Source organism: Crotalus tigris, unplaced genomic scaffold (assembly GCF_016545835.1).
Source record: "Crotalus tigris isolate CLP2741 ecotype Arizona unplaced genomic scaffold, ASM1654583v1 scf7180000019483.1746242, whole genome shotgun sequence".
Taxonomy (NCBI): Eukaryota; Metazoa; Chordata; class Lepidosauria; order Squamata; family Viperidae; genus Crotalus; species Crotalus tigris.
The window spans coordinates 1,718,121-1,737,219 of record NW_024097562.1 but is presented as its reverse complement, the minus strand read 5'-3'; the positions used below and the strand labels follow the sequence as shown (position 1 = coordinate 1,737,219).

General features: G+C 41.5%; 1 protein-coding gene across 1 annotated transcript in view; it reads right to left on the bottom strand.

Annotated features, from left to right (window-relative positions):
- Positions 1–11,153: 11,153 nt before the first annotated feature.
- The window catches only part of USP46 (ubiquitin specific peptidase 46), a 43,840-nt gene continuing 35,894 nt past the window's right edge, over positions 11,154–19,099 (bottom strand). The window contains exons 8-9 of the mRNA XM_039362887.1: positions 13,770–13,848; positions 11,154–11,988 (exon numbers count right to left, since the gene is read on the bottom strand). Coding sequence (XP_039218821.1) covers positions 11,887–11,988; positions 13,770–13,848 — 181 coding nt within the window. The 3' untranslated portion in view covers positions 11,154–11,886. The remainder of the gene's footprint in view (positions 11,989–13,769; positions 13,849–19,099) is intronic.

Here is a 19,099-nt window from a genome sequence, read left to right as displayed (position 1 = left end):
AGTTTCTCCTTAGTTCTAGGTATCTAGATATCTCTAGTATCCATGTTTCCCGAATGAAAATGTCTTCCTAGTCCAGCATTAATTGTGATAGCCAAATAATAGGCAGTCAGGTAGTCCTCGACTTTAGTGACCATTTGAAGTTACGACGGCCATTTTGGATGGCCATTTTTCACACTTATGGCCATTGCAGCTTTCCCATGATCACGTGGTCAAAATTCAGACGCTCGGCACCTGACTCATGCCTGGCTGAGGAATTCTGGGAGTTGAAGTCCACAAGTCATAAAAGGGCCAAGTTTGAAGACCCCTGGTTTATGAGAAGGGGGGCTGTTCTTGCTACTGAAAGATCTTCCATTCCAGGACAGTTCATAATATCATGGTACAGATGGTAATGATATTATGATAAAGGCCACTGTGTGAGAGAGATAGTTGGTTGACATGGAGGTGTTTTCCGAAGAGGTCACGGGTGCCCACAGAGTGTATTAGCATAAGTCAAGATGGTGGCCACATTTTTATATGATGCGTATAAAAAACAGATAGAGTTTAAATTCCACCGTTGTGGCCACTATATTTCCTCATTTTTTTTAATCATATGGACACCACATGATACAGATTGTTTTTAAGCTGTTTTACAAACAATGAAGGCCTGATTCCCATTCAAGCATCTGAAATCTATGAGAGGTAACAAAAGTAAGAGTAGGAATTGAACTGTTTACAAACGTATTACTTACTCAGTGATTGTTGGGTAACAGAAGAGGAACAGAGAACAAGACAAAGGTGAGGCCATGCTGGCTGGGGAATTTTGGGAGTTGAAGTCCACAGCCAATCCCACAGGATTATATCTCCACTGCCTCTAATCAATTTTATTTCATGATGCTTTCTTTTCAACGATTTCGATGCGTGTGTGGTTTTCGATGGGATTATACACACCAGGAAGTTGAACCTGTCACACATCTATAGAGAGATGTCCTAAAAATAAATTCTTTTTTAATTATTATTTTAGCTATTTGCTAGCATTCGGTCTGTTCTATGTATACGTGTCTCTCACTGCAAATACAGCAATATTTGGTGGGAACACATGGGTGCTGAGTGCGTGCATGGGTACCATGAATAGGAAATACTGAACGCAGGTGAGTAGGTGAGTATTGCAGGCAGGTGAAAAAAAATTGCAGGACTGGGAATGATCTCTTTTGATTTTGCCTGTAGGAAGCTGACAAGGAAGTTTGCAAAAGGTGATCCCATGATCATAGGATGCCCCAGCTGTGGTAATTGCAGGCTGGTTGGCATGTATCTGAATTGTGATTGCGACCTTTGGTGATGCTGCAACAGTGGCAACTTTTGCAAATTGGTTCAGCGCCGTCTTAATTTTGAATGGTCATTGAATCAGTAGTCATAACTCAAGGGCCACTTGTACTACAAGATGGGGAAAAGTCTGTTACAAGCTGTTGGATTCTGCTTCTAATCACTTCTAGCCAGCATGGCCAATGTGCAGATGTGGCAGACTTTACAAATCACCACCATCTTGAAGCTCCTAGCCCCTGTGAATGAAATATCTGTGCAATTTCATTTTGTTAAATGTTTCCTTATGTCTTCTCAATCAATGTAGAAGTTGGCTAAGATTCTGATTGTTAATAATGTGCCTTCATTGAACATCGTATCTCACAGTGAAGACCAGAAGACTTGACCAGGAATGTTCAAAAATTAGGTAATCGTGCAACTGAGGTCTGTTTTTACCTCAGAGCACAATCTTCCCCACCGCTTGTTGAATCATTACAGTAATCATGTGTCAGAACAGATCACCTTGGGATAAATCCAACACAGATTATTCTCGGAACACCCAAACTGGTCCCTGAACCTGTTCAGTCGGTCTTCGCGCAAGATTGTCAAACAGGTCTACTTTACACGAAGCTGCAGAATTACGAATAAAAGGCCGGGTGATGGAATTAAACACGCAGATAGACATATTGTTCTAGGACAACTGCAAGAACAGCTGTTACATTCAGAATTCATTGCTAATCAGTTCTTCAATGCTATAAAATTTGTTTTTCAACATGTCAAGCATCAAATCCTAGTTGGAAGGAGCCTAAGAAGTCATCAAGTCTAACTTCTGCTATTGCAGAGGACCCTAACCTTTTGGGCACCAGGGACCAGTTCCATGGAGAGAGGTTTTTCCATGGACCGGAGAGTGTGTGGTTTTGTGTGCTGCTTGCATCTTGTGGATGGGGCTTTGCTTGTTTGTGAGGACCAGTTGCTGGTATGCCGTGGGCCGGTACTGGTCCATGGACCAGGGGTTTGGGACCTCTGCGCTATAGGATTCATTGCAATAATCCTGATAGATGATCATCCAGCCTGTTTGAAGACTTCGTGAAAACTTTCCTGCAGTAAACCATTCCACTGAATGAGTAGTGATTGTCAAAATGTTCCATTTGATGTCTAATCTATATTTCCATCCTTGAGGTTTCATCTCATTAGGTCTAGTTTAATTCTCTGGAACAAGCAAGAATAAGCCCTAATCCAGTGGTTCTCAACCTTTTTAATGCCGCGACCCCCAACCGGTCGTACGTTGAGGACTACTCAACCGGTCGTAAGTCAAGGACTACTCAACTGGTGCAGCATCGTTTGCAGAATGGGACTTTTGGCGGGCTCAACAGGGCAGAGACAGCCTGGACAATTCCTATTGGCTTTTGAAAGCCAATAGAATTAGACTCTCTCTATTCAAGAGAGTCTATTCTATTGGCTTTCAAAAGCCAATAGAATAAAAGGGAGTAGCACAGCTAAGGAAAAGGGGGAAAAAATGGCAGACTGCGTTGTTTGGCGATCCCCATGAAATGGTCGTTCGACTCCAAATGGGGTCCCGACCCACAGGTTGAGAACCACTGCCCTAATCTATAGTGTGACTGCCTTCCTGACATTTCCACATTTTAACCATTCTGAGTAGGATTTTGTTTCCATCCTTTTGTCATCTTAGTAGTCCTTCTCTGGAATTGTTCCGGTGTATCATTATCTTTTTTAAACTGGGGTGCATAGAATGGAGTATAAACCAAGTATTTCAAGTGAGGTCTTATGAAGGCAGAGTAGAGCTGGACAATTGCTTTATTTCTTTTTGGGGTTTCAATCTTCAACCCAGCAACGTGTAGGAAGACACAACATTGTGCAAGGAGCAGGGGATGTGTGTTGCACTTTCCTATGTGACCAAAAATGATGGGTGAGTTCACCACAGGAAAAAAAGAAAGTGATTTTTTTTGAAGTATCATGTTTAGTATGTAGGTTGGTGAAATTAAGGAGGTGCATCATGCTCCTGATAAATGCCATATTAATTATGCAGAAGCAGGTTTCATGTATTATATCTGAGATGGAAAAAGGACTGGATTTTTCCACTTGATAGATCTGATGTACACGAACAGGGAAGACATAATTTATACTTCTGATGTATACAAACAGGGAAGACATAATTCAGCACATGCTCACGGATCCAGTCAGGATGTTCACGTTTAGAAGGATTATATCCTGATTTTTGTGAAAAATTTTAAAAAAGAGGAACCAAGCATTGCAAATTTACTCTTCAAAACCAGTTATTAATGTTGTAAAGAAAAATTGGTGGGAACATACTGTAGATTTGAAGTAGTTGAAAACGAACAGATTAAAATATTGTTTGGGCTCATAATATACCAGATTTAACTCTGACTGAAAAGGTGTGGATAACTGATGCCACAATACCGTGAAGTAGTGGAATAGAAGATGAAGATCTGGAGAAAGTCACAAAATATCAAGTTCTGAAAACAAATTGAAAGATGGTATAAAGTCCAGGGGTAGGCAACCTTGGCTCTTTTATGACTCGTGGACTTCATCTCCCAGAATTCCTGAGCCAGCCATGGTGAGGGGAAAGGGAGAGGTTTCCAAGCTGAGCCATGCTGGCTCAGGAATTCTGGGAGTTGAAGTCCACGAGTCATAAAAGAGCCAAGGTTGCCTACTCATGGTATAAACCAACCAGGGTGCTCCAGTGGTCATCAACACACTGCGTGCCATGTCCAAAAAATCTGGATGACACTTAGAAAATATATGCATTAACAGAATCTCAACCTGCCAATTGCAAAAGGCCGGATTGTTTTGATCTGCACCTGTATTATGCTGCTACATTATGAGCTCCTAGGTCAGGTGTCTTCAAACTTGGCCCTTTTATGACTTGTGAACTTCAACTCCCAGAATTGCTGAGGAATTCTGGGAGTTGAAGCCCACAAGTCATAAAAGGGCCAAGTTTGAAGACCCCTGGCCTAGGTTCTTAGAAACACCTCGGTGCATACAAATGCAACACCAGCTAAAGACCTGGCAGTTGGGACTTTGCATTTTTGTGTAAATAATAACAATAATGCCGTAATTTATTATCCTCAAATTGTGAGATAGCGAAACAAAAAAAAAAAGACAAACATGGAATTGGTATATTGAAGTGTTATTTTGTTCTTCTAGCTTTCTTTTACAGCACAAAATAATATATTCACTACCTTCACCTTATCCCTTTATTTAATCTCTAGTAATGCAAAACTTCTCTTCCTAAAACACCCGCTCCAGATATTCAAGTCATACATCGAGAGTAGCTTTTCTTTTCTTTTTTAAAAAAATTGCTGAACAGATATTTTAAAATTGGTTGGCAGCAACCTTCGCCACATACAAAACATCTGTATCACACCGATCAACACCAAACTAGAAAGTGCATTTTCTCGTCACCCCCAGAGAGCTGGCCAGTCAGAAAAGCGATGGGCCCCCCTCAAAAAAATGCTGTGCAACATAGCAACACAAGTGAAAGGCTTTGGTCACCAAAGGCCATCTCCCATCCCTATCGGAGTCACCGCTAAACTGCCTGTTCGCTTAGATGTCCTTTACTGCCCAGACCCTCCTTTGATTCCAGTTCCTGGTTAAACCAGTTCATTATTATCATTTAGCATCACACCCATGTGCTTTGATGCAAGAAGTGGATTGGGAATATGCTGTGAACTGGCTGACACATGCTTACTGCTTACTTACTGATGACTGCTGCCTCAAAATTCTTTGCACATGTGAATGGATACCAGACACATCATTGAATCAAATACAATACTTATAGAGGCCTGCAGTTGACAGGGGTGATCCTGGTTTCCTGCCAAGTAAATGAGCCACGATCAATTTGTAGGGTCACCCCTGTTCCTTACTTACACCTACTTAATCACAGAATGAAGGCCTCCATATTGAGTTTTAAATAAGCAAGCTATAGTTCCCCTGTATATTCAAATTCAGAAAGTGAATTTACTTTAATTCAGCTCAGATTCAAGCCATCTTAGCTAGTTCCCAACTGCAATTTAAACAAACTAGAACCCTTAATTTTATATTGGGGGGGGGGAACTGATTTGTTTAAACTGGATTGGGGTCCTTCTTTTTCTTCCTTTTGGGCCTCGTAAGGCTGAAGTGATATCTCTGTTTCTTTTTATCTCAAGCAGGCCTGAATCCATTCCCATATTCAGCTGCCAAGAATTGAACGTTGAATAATCAAGTGATGCATCTATATATATATGGATGGTTATTTGTGCCTCAGGAGCTACAGATCAAAACTGTGAGCATTTTGACATGAATACATCTTTTTATTTCTGCTTTACACTACTAGGACCTTCTGCGGTTGGTATATGCTATCTCTGCATCTTTGCCAAAATTGATCCAAGTCTAAATTTGTTTTGGGGGCAAATAGAAAAAAAAAGTGCTTCCAGTTTTTCTCAACGTGGAGGTTTTGCAATACTTGCTAAAATCTTATTATGCTTGCCCTGGAATTGAGCTGAGAGTTAGAGCTGGATAAACAATGAAAGCTAGACTTTCTGTTGGATCACAAGATAAACAAACATTTGGGGGTATCTTAAACATAAAAAGTTATCCGATTTTGTCCTTCACCCAAGTGCTTCACAAAATTCTTTCTGCTGTCCAAAATGCAAGATATAGCAAGACTTAATACTATAAAATCCACATTAGGTGAGAAAGGTAACGACTGCATACACCAAAGGAAGGTTTTCACTCTCAGAAAACAAAGCCAAGGTGAAAACTCCAACAGTAATTAACAAGGGAATAAGCAGCACAGCAGTGTCATATTAGATGTCTATCTAGTTAGGAATCATTCGATAGGCTAATAACTGCATGCACTCTCTTCCATGGGAAAGAAACACAGGAGTTTGTGTCCCTTTTAGGATTTCCTCCTGAACCGATTCATGGATCCCTATCGAGATCTAGAAATTCAGCAACCTTTTGCACTGAGTTCAGTGGATTGAATCCTGTGTCCTTTATTTGTTGGCAGAGATAGCTAGCGAAAGGGGTCAAAAAGCTTAAGATGGCAGCCACCTTAACCAATTTTTATGTGGTTGCCATTTTTACTTTTTTGATCTCTTATGGACACTCCTAGTGGCTTGAATCAACATCGTTTCCTAGCATGCTGTACACCACCTCCTACGATCTAAGTCAGGGGTCTTCAAACTTGGCAACTTTAAGACTTGTGGATTTCAACTCCCAGAATTCTTCAGCCAGCTCTGGCTGGCTGAGGAATTCTGGGAGTTAAGGTCCACAAGTCTTAAAGTTGCCAAGTTTGAAGGCCCCTGATCTAAATCTTAGGAGTGAAGATTATTTGACACCTAAATTTAGAGCCAAAACTAACTAGAAGCACCATCCTTTCCTCTTCATCCTTCATCCCTGCAAAGAGCACAGTTCTTAATTATTACATCAGAAAAATGATGCAATTCTGCTGGAAATGGACATAGGTACCCCAATATTTAGCTGTTATATTAAAAGTGCAGCATTCTATTTTTCTTTGGATCTGATTGCCAGTTCCTCGCTTCGATAACTGGAAAGTGAAAAGCTTCATTCAGGAACATATTTGGGGTCCAAACTAAAGCTATCCAGTACATGTAGCGATCAGCTGATTTTGAAGAAAACATGGGGGGGGGTGTTTTAATTGTATAGCCCACTAGAGCTTGTCCTCAACCTATGACGATTGAAACTAGAAATCTGGTCGTGAGTTGAGGCAATCATGTGACCAGACCAGTATTTTTCGATATTTTTCACGGCAGTCGTTAGGTGAACAATGTAGCTGTTAAGTCAACCCATTTTATTGAATGGGGATTTTTTTGCCAGAAATCAGCAAAAAAGTTGCAAAATCAGAGTCATGGGACCATGGGACGGTGCAACTAGTTAATAAAGGTGAGCTATGATGGGATCCTGCAGGGGGGAGCATGACACATTATGACAACTGGAAATGCTATATCAGTTGTAAAATACCCATTCGAGGTAACTCTATAAACAGTCATAAAATGATTGGTTGAGAGTAGAGTAGAGTAGACTGGAGTGGAACAGAGTAGAGTAGAATGGAGTGGAATGGAGTAGAGTAGAATGGAACAGAGTGGAGTTGAGTGGAATGGAATAGAATAAAATAGCAGAGTTGGAAGGGACCTTGGAGGTCATCTAGTCCAACCCCCTGCTCAGGTAGGAAACCCTATATTATTTCAGACAAATGGTTGTCCAATCTCTTCTTAAAAACTTGCAATGTTGGAGCATTCACAACTTCTGGAGGGAAGCTGTTCAATAACTTGGAGGCAAGTTGTTCAATTAACAGACAAGAAGGAAAAAGATGCAGAGGGGGAGAGAACTTGGGACATCTCAAATGGATGTTATCTACAGTGATGGTTGTCACCCTATGCCACTGTTTATTATGAATAGAATAGAATAGAATACTTTATTGGCCAAGTGGGATTGGACACACAAGGAATTGTCTCCGGTGCATAAGCTCTCAGTGTGCATACATAATTGAACTACCTAGTCAATTGTAGCCCATTTATTCTATGACATAAAACTTGATGGGGACCACTGCGTATTAACTTTTTATTTCTTAAGATAGGAAGTTTCAGGCAGGATTGTAGGGATACCAAAACAGATGCTAGGTTTACCTCTTAGCATTGAAAAACCCTCAACTCTCAGTGACACTGTGCCTCCCTTAGTGACCTTGTCAATTATCCTCCACTGACTTTATCACACTGAACTGATTGGGAGCATTCGAAATTGCAATCTCTTCTCCTCTCTTCTCCTCGTCCAAAATTCAACTTCTTGGTCATACTTAAATGCAAAGAGGCAGAACCCAAGACTTGGTTGTTACTGCAAAATGTGAAATGTATTACAGGGCCTGGGAAATTCCAGAAGATGCCATCCCATTTTGCTCTCTGAGTAGTCCACGAAATTTACTGGAACGTGGCAATTTGTAGGCCTCAGCACCATCTTTCAATCCAGCAGCACGCAGGATCTCCTACGCACGCTTGTTCAATCTTCCAAGAAGGAAAAGAACTAAAAATCCCTGCTCACGTATGTGTTTAAATCTTATGGAATTTTGGATTGTGGTTTACTATTTTTTGCTGTAACTCTTGGATGACGTGTGTGACATTGATACAAAAGCAGATCTGAATAAGCAAGAACCAAATTTTTGGTAGCTCTTTGGGTGAAGAGTAAAACTAACTTTTGTAATGAAACTAACACGGAGAAATAGCCTCCCCTTTTTCCAGTGCCAAATTCCTAATCTTTTGTTAGCATCCAAAGAACCAGCTTGGTTTTTAAAAAAATATATATTGTATTTATATGGCCGCCCATCTCACAAAAACATGACTCTGGGCAGTGTACAAGAGTGAATTGCTGCGTGACAATAAACAGGGAATGTGGATCTACAGAACGATTTCCCAATTTGATTTATTTTTCAGTAAGCCAAAATTTAGAAGGCTCAGTTCTCTAAGGGAGAATGCCGTGTGAAATAATCCACAGTCCAAGCCCAGTTCCAAAAACTTAGGGAAAAAAAATATTTATCTTTCCTTTAAAGCAATAATTTTAGAATTTCTACAACACGAGAACCTTTTTCACATCTATTGCTCTTTTCAGAAACACTTTATCACAAGGCCCCTTAAAAACTCACTTTATAGAACGGGCTGGTAAGCTTTCCTGGAATTCATCAATTACAAAATGCACGTGTGCACTTTAAAATACAGCTACACCTTCAGTCTAACATCAGCACAGGTAGTCCTTGATTATGACTGGTCGCTAAGCAATCATTCAAAGTTATGATGGACTTCCCCAGAATTAACCACCCAGTTTCAAAATTCTGACAGTCCTCCCTCCCCCCCCATCATGTGATTACATTTTGGGTACTTGGCAACCAGTTCACCTTTCTGGCCACTTGTGGCATCCTGTGATCACATCACTGAATTTCCTGCAATTTTTTTTTTGCAGGAAACTATTATTTACTTCCATCTAGCCATTGGCTAAAACAGGTTTGTTTTAACAACTACCGCTTTCACCTAATGACTATTGCCAATAAGGTCATAAACTCGGCCGTAGCTCAATTACGGTCGTAAGACGAGGACTACGTGTACTATAATTATGGGGCAAACAGATGGAAAAATCAGCATCCTCCAAGGTGGGTGCCCCCTGACGTTTTACACAACTTAACAATATCCCTGAATAGCATGTGAAAAGCTCAAGAGGCAAGTTGCAGCCTAAAACATCTAGAAATCTACAGGCTGGGAAAAGCTGCTTTAAGGAATTGGTATCAACTATAGTTCCTGATTTTGGAGGAGAGGCTTGAGTGAAGTATCTTCAGCTGATCCTATTCTTGGTGAGAAGGTATTCTTGCTTCTTCAAACACAGCTTTTTCTTCCCTTTCTCTGTCCCTCTGGGGATCAGCAACGAGCCACCAGATTTGATGGGGATCTTAGTGGTGGAATGGGACAACTTGCTGCAGCCAACTCACCATGGCGAACTTACTGTGGCCAACTCACTGCAGGACAGCTCGCCATGGCCAACTCATCATGGGACAACTTGCTGTGGGACAATTCACCCAAAGGTGCTTTTTGTTCAGGAGGCAACTGGATTTTCTTGTGTTTCTTCTGAAGGCGTTTCGCTTCTCCACCCAGATGCTTCTTCAGCACTGACTGGATGGTGGGGAGTGGAAGGATTTATACCCCTTGCAGAAAGCTGATCAGTTGCATTCTTTTAGAGCAGTGGATCTCAACCTGTGGGTCGGCACCCCATTTGGGGTCGAACGACCATTTCATGGGAGTCACCAAACAACGCAGTCCGCCATTTCCCCCCCCCCCTTTTCAGCTGTGCTACTCCCTTTTATTCTATTGGCTTTTGAAAGCCAATAGAAGAGACTCTCTTGAATAGAGTCTAATTCTATTGGCTTTCAAAAGCCAATAGGAATTGTCCAGGCTGTCTCTGCTCTGCTGAGCCCGCCAAACGTCCCATTCTGCAAACGGTGCTGCACCAGTTGAGTAGTCCTTGACTTACAACCGGTTGAGTAGTCCTCAACTTACAACCGGTTGGGGGGTCACGGCATTAAAAAGGTTGAGAACCACTGTTTTAGAGAGTCGTTGAGGCCACCTGGAGGTTTACCTGTGTCCTCAGGGTCACCTGAGTAGTGCAAATGGGTGTGGAGCCCTCTTGGCCTGCAGGGTGTTTCCCTTCGCTGTTGAAGACAGGCACACAGGCTGTTGGGGATGAGTCTGTGCTGTCTGCATCTCTAACTGAAGCACAGAAAATACTGCAGACCACAGGAACCATCTGTGCTTCAGTTTGAGATTCAGACAGGACAGACTCATCCCCAACAGCCTGTGTGCCTGTCTTCAACAGTGAAGGGAAACACACTGGAAGGCTCCACACCCATTGCACTACTCAGGTGACCATGAAGACACAGGTAATCCTACAGAACGGTTTCAACAATTCTCTAAAGCAGTGGTTCTCAACCTTTATAATGCCGCCACCCCCAACTGGTCGTAAGTCGAGGACTACTCAACTGGTGCAGCACCATTTGCAGAATGGGACTTTTGGTGAACTCAGCAGGGCAGAGCCAGCCTGGACAATTCCTATTGGCTTTTGAAAGCCAATAGAATTAGACTCTATTCAAGAGAGTCTATTCTATTGGTTTTCAAAAGCCAATAGAATAAAAGGGAGTAGCACAGCTAAGGGGGAAAAAATGGTGGACTGCGTTGTTTGGCGACCCCCGTGAAATGGTTGTTCGACCTCAAATGGGGTCCCGACCCACGGGTTGAGAACCACTGCTCTAAAGGAACGCAAATGACCAGCTGTCTGCAAGGAGTATAAATCCTTCCACTCCCCACCATCCAGTCAGAGCTGAAGAAGCTTCTTGGATGAGAAGTGAAATGTCTTCAAAGAAAAACAAAGTCTTGAAAAAAGCACCTTTGGGACAACCACCACCTGGATGGACTGAGAACCTCCATAGACATGTGGGACGATTCAATTTAATCTGAAGAATTAAATCATTTAAAACTAGGTTAAGTTTTGTCATTCACATTTCGTTTTGTCCCACCTTTAGCATCCTTTAATGATTTTATTTCTATTTCTTTGATATGAGTGCATCTCTTGTCCCACGGCAAATTGGCTGGGGCGAGCTGGCTGCAGCAAATTGTCGTAGACCCCCCCTTAGTCGATACCTTATAGATTGCTCTCATTTGGAGTGATCTGAAAACACTCGTGAATCTTTTAAGAAATTCAATTAACTCCACATAGAACAGTCTGAAAAATCACTGCTGAAAAGGAATGGAAGTTCAGACATGGGTGTGGAAATGGTCCTTAGTGGCGATGCAAGCATCTATTCCACATTATACCTCAGTTCAGTGGATTCATCTGATGAATATGAGTCTCTATACATTTGTTCTTTTTCTCGATGACTTAAGATGGGAGAAGCTTCTAGACATAAGTTAGGAGTTTTAGTCCATGAGTAAGCAATGATCCTGCATGGGCTGTATTGGTCAGGTCTACAGAGTAGTCATTTAACAGTGTTGGTCAGGATCCACTCTAGTATGGAAAAAAAAAAGTCACAGTCTTCCTGAATCATTCCCTCGACTGGTAAAATAAAATATATCCAGATTCTGAATTCTTTGATATATCAGAGGTAAGGCCATAGAATTCTTCAATAGCTTGTGCATCAATTTTCTAAGGGGAGAAAAGAAAAGAGAGAAGCTATCAAAAGTTCCAGGAACTGATATCATGATTTTAGCAATGTTATCTGGCCTAGACAACCAGGTACAAAACAGTTGGCTCTTTCCACAAAGTTCGTACTTGCAATATGTATGCATGTATTTTTCCCTCACGGTTGGCAAAATTGTGAACAGCTGAGCTCTTTGGACTATTCCTGGCCTGAAAGTCTGACAACTCAAACTTTATTAAGGTTTGTTTAATCCAGTGTTTCTCAACCTTGACAATTTTAAGGCATGTGGACTTCAACTCCCAGAATTCAACAGCCAGCATTGCTGGCTGTGGAATTCTGGGAGTTGAAGTCCACATGCCTTAAAATTGTCAAGGTTGAGAAACACTGGTTTAATCCAAGACTCTTTTGTGTGAATTCAACTGATTCTTAGGGGGAAAAAAAAAACTTTCGCCTCATTTTCCCTTCGTAACAGTGGTATCTTGGTATAATGATTCCTGATTCAAAAACATTATGGCGGTCAGTGACACGTGACGAGACATAAAACAACACAAAACATATTTTTGTTTACATAACCCTCAAATTAAGATATTACTCTGACTAAAACAAGGACAGCTGTGGGACATTTTGCAGCCCTTCTGCATGTGATGTTCAGAGGGTGATCTGATAAACACAAAGCAGACAAAATCATCATTAAAACTTCCAAGATGGAACTTCGATTAGCAAGCCGGAGTTATAAGGCGGAGCTACAAACTGTTGTAAAGGACTAGTGGTATCCATGTGGTATGGTCAAAAAAGTGTTGTTAACAAAAAAAAATGGTGCATAGGTATGGCTGCAACAACATTACCAATGTCTGCATTGACTGCACTACAGTCGTCGGCTTACGACGGTAAACGAGGCTGAAATTACAGTCATAGATTATGCTGGTTATTAAGAGGGTCAATAAATGACCATACCCTATTTTACAACATTTTTATGGTGGTCATTAAGTGGATCGCTGCAGTCATTTGACAAACGCCATGGGTGTTAAAGGAAGACAGTAAATACAAGCAAATCCATGTCGCCGTGGGTGATCTTTGCTGGAAACCAAATTAAATGTTCGTTTGCAGCAAAAATGTAAATCATGATCAAGGACGTGGGTTGTTACAAACGGTCGTAAATGTGGGCTAGTTGCCAAGGACCCACACTGCGATTACACAGCCCGGAAGGGGGAGGGGAGTGGCTGTTAGAACTTTGACAACTTAGGTTGTCAGTGGCCATGGGGAGGTAACTTTGAATAGTTGCTAGGCAATTGTTCCTAAATTGAGGACTTCCTGTATTCTAGCTGCCATCTTGACTTTTTTTTTAATCAGTCCCTGAAGGCAGTGCTGAAAAAAACATGGAAGACACGAGTCCCTCCAAATCACCAGGGAAAGAGCGATATTATTGTTATCCATTAAGCTGGCTGAGGAATTCTGGGAGTTGGAATCCACACATCTTAAAGTTGACACGGTAGAGAAAGGCTGCCTTAGATTGGAATAATAAGGATTTTACTTTCAGCAAATGAAATGCTGCAATGCATAAACAGACTAAATCAGGGATAGGCAACCTTGGCTCTTTTATGACTCGTGGATTTCAATTCCCAGAATTCCTGAGCCGGCATGGCTCAGCTTGGAAACCTCTCCCTTTCCTCTCAGCATGGCTGGCTCAGGAATTTTGAAGTCCATGAGTCATAAAAGAGCCAAGGTTGCCTACCCCTGGGCTAAATTAAGGCTCAGTAGGTTTGCTTAGCGTAATCAATTTACTCACCTCTACAATATCATCATCAAACAACAGCCAGAAGCCATGACTTTTCACAATGGTGATATAGTGTCCACGGTTAGGGCCACTGAAAAGGAAGGAAGGAAGGAAGGAAGGAAGGGAGTGAGGGAGGAAGGGAGGGAAAAAACACACCCCACAAATTAAAATATAAAACCAAAATACTGGAGAATTTTCTAAACACAAAAGTTATGAAACAAAATATCCATGTTGACTTTCCCTTCTTCCTAGAAGACAAGGGTGACATTGAATCCTGTTCTCGATCTTTCTTTCACACGTAAGTAGGGAGGTCTACAGGTGATGTTCTCCATATGAGCCTCCATGTTCAGTTTGGTACCACCAATGTTCCAATGGCAAGTGGGCCAAAAAGTGAAGACACGGGAAGGAAGGTGTGTATGTCTATGCGCACGTGTACTTCGAGTCAACCTTCATAATACTAAATCCCATCAAACAGCCCCTGAATGTATCAAACAGACACAGAGAGACTAAAGTCTAATTGTCCTAGTGGACACTCACTTAAATATGAGACAGCTGTGTACTGCAGCTGCCAAAAAAGCCAACACAGTGCTGGGCTGCATTAACAGAGGGATAGAATCAAGATCACGTGAAGTGTTAATACCACTTTACAATGCCTTGGTAAGGCCACACTTGGAATACTGCATCCAGTTTTGGTCACCACAATGTAAAAAAGATGTTGAGACTCTAGAAAGAGTACAGAGAAGAGCAACAAAGATGATCAGGGGACTGGAGGCTAAAACATATAAGGAACGGCTGCTGGAATTGGGTATGTCTAGTTTAATGAAGAGAAGGACGAGGGGGACATGATAGTAGTGTTCCAATCTCTTAGGGGCTGCCCCGAAGAAGAGGGAGTCAAGCTATTCTCCAAAACGCCTGAGGGCAGGACAAGAAGCAACGGATGGAAACTAAGCAAGGAGAGAAGCAACCTAGAACTAAGGAGAAACTTCCTGATAGTTAGAACAATTAACCAGTGGAACAACCTGCCTCCAGAAGCGGTGAATCTCCGACACTGGAAGTTTTTAAGAAGAGACTGGATAGCCATTTGTCCGAAATGGTAATGGGTTTCCTGCCTGACAGGGGGTTGGACTAGATGACCTCCAAGGTCCCTTCCAACTTCATTATTATTATTATTATTATCGATCATCGCACAGTCAGCCAGATGTTCAGACTGGATTTGGCATTTTGTCTACCTATCGAGTCCTTACCCAGGACCTGGGATAGGCAGATGTGGATGTTTGATGGTATTACAGATATCGTCGCAGGATGGAAGCAGTTCCTAATAAGGCTGCCTTTTGCAATTGACTAATAGCGAATTTGTCAATGCCAATGGTGTTCAAGTGGTGCTCCAGTTGTTTTGGGATTGCACCCAAGGAGCCTATGACTATTGGTACTACCCTTGCTTGCTTTTGCCACAGTCTTTCTATTTCTATTTGTAGGTCTTTGTATTTTGTTATCTTCTCCAGTTCTTTCTCTTCTATTCTGCTATCTCCAGGCACTGCCACATCCACTATCCAGACTTTTTTGTCTTTCTTATCGACAATTGTTAAGTCTGGGGTGTTATGTTGCAGGTGCTTGTCTGTTTGAATTCTGAAGTCCCAGAGCAGTTTAATTTTATCATTTTCTATGACTTTCTCTATTTTATGATCCCACCAGTTTTTGCTTACAGGCAAATGATATTTTTTGCAGATCTTCCAATGCACCATTGTTGCTACTTTGTCATGCCGCTGCTTGTAATCAGTCTGTGCAATCTTCTTGCAACAGCTTACCAAGTGGTCCACTGTTTCTTCAGCTTCTTTGCATAGGCGGCACTTACTGTCTGTTGCTGTCTTCTCAATTTTGACTTTGTATGCATTTGTCCTTAAGGCTTGGTCTTGTGCAGCCAGAATTAGTCCCTCGGTCTCTTTCTTCAATTTTCCTGCTCTTAGCCATTGCCAGGTTTTATTATTATCTGCTTTCCCAGCTATTTTTTTCATGTATTGGCCATGTAGTGCTTTGTCTTCCCATGCCTCTATTCTGTTCTTCATTTGGTCTTTCTTGTAGGCCAGTTTGGTCTCTCCAGTAGTTAGTAAGCCTTCCTGATATACTAATTTCAGTGCATCTTCATCATTGTTCTTCAGATATTCTTCCAAAGCCATTTTTTCTTCTTCAACCATCTGATGTACTTGTAGCATTCCACGCCCACCTATTTGCCTTGGTAGATAAAGTCTATCAATGTCACTGCGTGGATGAAGGGCATGATTCATTGTCATTATTTTTCTGGTCTGCCTATCCATTGCTTTTAGTTCTGCTTGAGTCCAGTCCACTATTCCAGCTGTGTACCTAATGACTGGGATTGCCCAGGTGTTGATTGCCTTTATGGTATTTCCTCCATTGAGTTTGGACTTTAAGATCTTCTTCACTCTCTTGATGTATTCACCTCTAATCTTTTTCTTGACTTCAGTGTGCTTGATGTTGTCAGCTTGAAGGATACCCAAGTATTTGTAGTACTCTTCCTCATCCAGACTCTTAATGTTATTTTCGTGGGGCATCTTGATTCCTTCAGTTTTCACTATTTTTCCTTGTTTGATAGTAAGTGTGGCACATTTGTCCAAGCCAAACTCCATTACAATATCTTGGCTATATATACGGACAGTGTTGAGCAGCGATTCTATTTCAGATGATGTTTTTCCATACAGCTTCAGATCATCCATATAAAGGAGGTGGGATAGTCTGGCAGATGTTTTTGATGTTTGATAATTATTATTATTATTATTATTATTATTATTATTATTATTATTATTATATGATTATCGCACAGTCAGCCAGATGTTCAGACTGGATTTGGCATTTTGTCTACCTATCGAGTCCTTACCCAGGACCTGGGATAGGCAGATGTGGATGTTTGATGGTATTACAGATATCGTCGCAGGATGGAAGCAGTTCCTAATAAGGCCGCCTTTTGCAATTGACTAATAGCGAATTTGTCAATGCCAATGGTGTTCAAGTGGTGCTCCAGTTGTTTTGGGATTGCACCCAAGGAGCCTATTACTATTGGTACTACCCTTGCTTGCTTTTGCCACAGTCTTTCTATTTCTATTTGTAGGTCTTTGTATTTTGTTATCTTCTCCAGTTCTTTCTCGTCTATTCTGCTGTCTCCAGGCACTGCCACGTCCATTATCCAGACTTTTTTGTCTTTCTTATGACAATTGTTAAGTCTGGGGTGTTATGTTGTGCTTGTCTGTTTGAATTCTGAAGTCCCAGAGCATTTAATTTTATCATTTTCTATGACTTTCTCTATTTTATGATCCCACCAGTTTTTGCTTACAGGCAAATGATATTTTTTGCAGATCTTCCAATGCCCCATTGTTGCTACTTTGTCATGCCGCTGCTTGTAATCAGTCTGCGCAATTTTCTTGCAACAGCTTACCAAGTGGTCCACTGTTTCTTCAGCTTCTTTGCATAGGCGGCACTTACTGTCTGTTGCTGTCTTCTCAATTTTGACTTTGTATGCATTTGTCCTTAAGGCTTGGTCTTGTGCAGCCAGAATTAGTCCCTCGGTCTCTTTCTTCAATTTTCCTGCTCTTAGCCATTGCCAGGTTTTATTATTATCTGCTTTCCCAGCTATTTTTTTCATGTATTGGCCATGTAGTGCTTTGTCTTCCCATGCCTCTATTCTGTTCTTCATTTGGTCTTTCTTGTAGGCCAGTTTGGTCTCTCCAGTAGTTAGTAAGCCTTCCTGATATAATTAAGCCTTCCTGATATAATTATTATTATTATGGATTATCGCACAGTCAGCCAGATGTTCAGACTGGATTTGGCATTTTGTCTACCTATCGAGTCCTTACCCAGGACCTGGGATAGGCAGATGTGGATGTTTGATGGTGTTACAGGTATTTATTATTATTATTATTATTATTATTATTATTATTATTATTATTATTATGGATCATCGCACAGTCAGCTAGATGTTCAGACTGGATTTGGCACTTTTGTCGACCTATCGAGTCCTTACCCAGGACCTGGGATAGGCAGATGTGGATGTTTGATGGTATTACAGGTATCGTCGCAGGATGGAAGCAGTTCCTAGTAAGGCCGCCTTTTGCAATTGACTAATGGCAAATTATTATTATTATTACTATTGTTGTTGTTGTTGTTGTTATTATTATTATTATTTTAGTAAGGCTCTTCTGCAAGGATCAACATTTTTCAAGGGACCGGAAAAAGCAACTGCACAGTTTGAGGATTGCTTGACCAGGCTGAGCTGAGTAAGGAGGGGGGGGGGCAGTCCAATCTCAGTTATGGTACAGAAAAATAAAACAAAAACAAACGGCTCTTTAAACATCACATCTAACATCTCGCCTCCAGTGTAAAGGAATGTTTTTATATAGCACGCTCAGCTGCCCTTTTTTAAACAGAGCACATAGCCAAAGCTGTGAGGCCAGCTTCCTCCCAGCCACCCTACTGGGTTAAGCAACCCTTTGCAGACAGATTCAGCTGTTTATTATTCTTGTTTTCTATCCAGAGCTGGCTCCAATTTTTTGCAGTTGGCACTGAACAGGCCTCCCCCCCCCCCAGAGAATCTATCTTCTTGCCCTTGTAACTGTTCCCCATCATTAGTTGGTGTCTCTTGTGCTTCAAAGCCCCAGAGTTCTTTACGCGGCGCGGTATAGATTGTACAATAAATAAATAAAACAAATATATTCCTCACGTTCTCATTATTCCTATCCACTCTTTGCTTACCCCCCAGGACTGCCTGAGGCAAAGAGGCTTCAAAAAAAAAAAAAATGCAAGGTGCCCTCCCAGAGCTGATTCACCATGTCATGCTGCTTGGCCATAAGACTTTCTTGACCTTTTAAAAAGACCATTTAAAATGGTGGAAGGGGGGGGGGGGAGAAACCTTTTCGCTGAAACCTGACATTTGAATCTTTATTTCTGTGGGGGACTGAACCATCTCTTTGCATTAAGTAGTTATTTGGACTGACAGGCCCAGTGACGAGAGACAGATGGAGGGACAGAGCTTCACATGCTGTTCCTGGGACTATTTACCCCCTGACTTATTGTTGGTGGAATAAATCTCTGGATTTAACCACACAGGAAATGTCCTGTTTTTGGCTTCCCTCTCATAGTTTAGACAGCAGTGAGTTTTCTCTGTGTTCAGGGATCTCTTCATAAACCTAGCTTTGACTCTGAATACAATGAACACCGGCCACAATTGAATGGTAAGTAAGCTTTCCTGTATCCAGATCAATTATTAGCGTAAGCATTTTATTTTAGTTTTAATGGGATGTTCTGCAACTTCATTACTCATTCATCTCTCAGCCCCC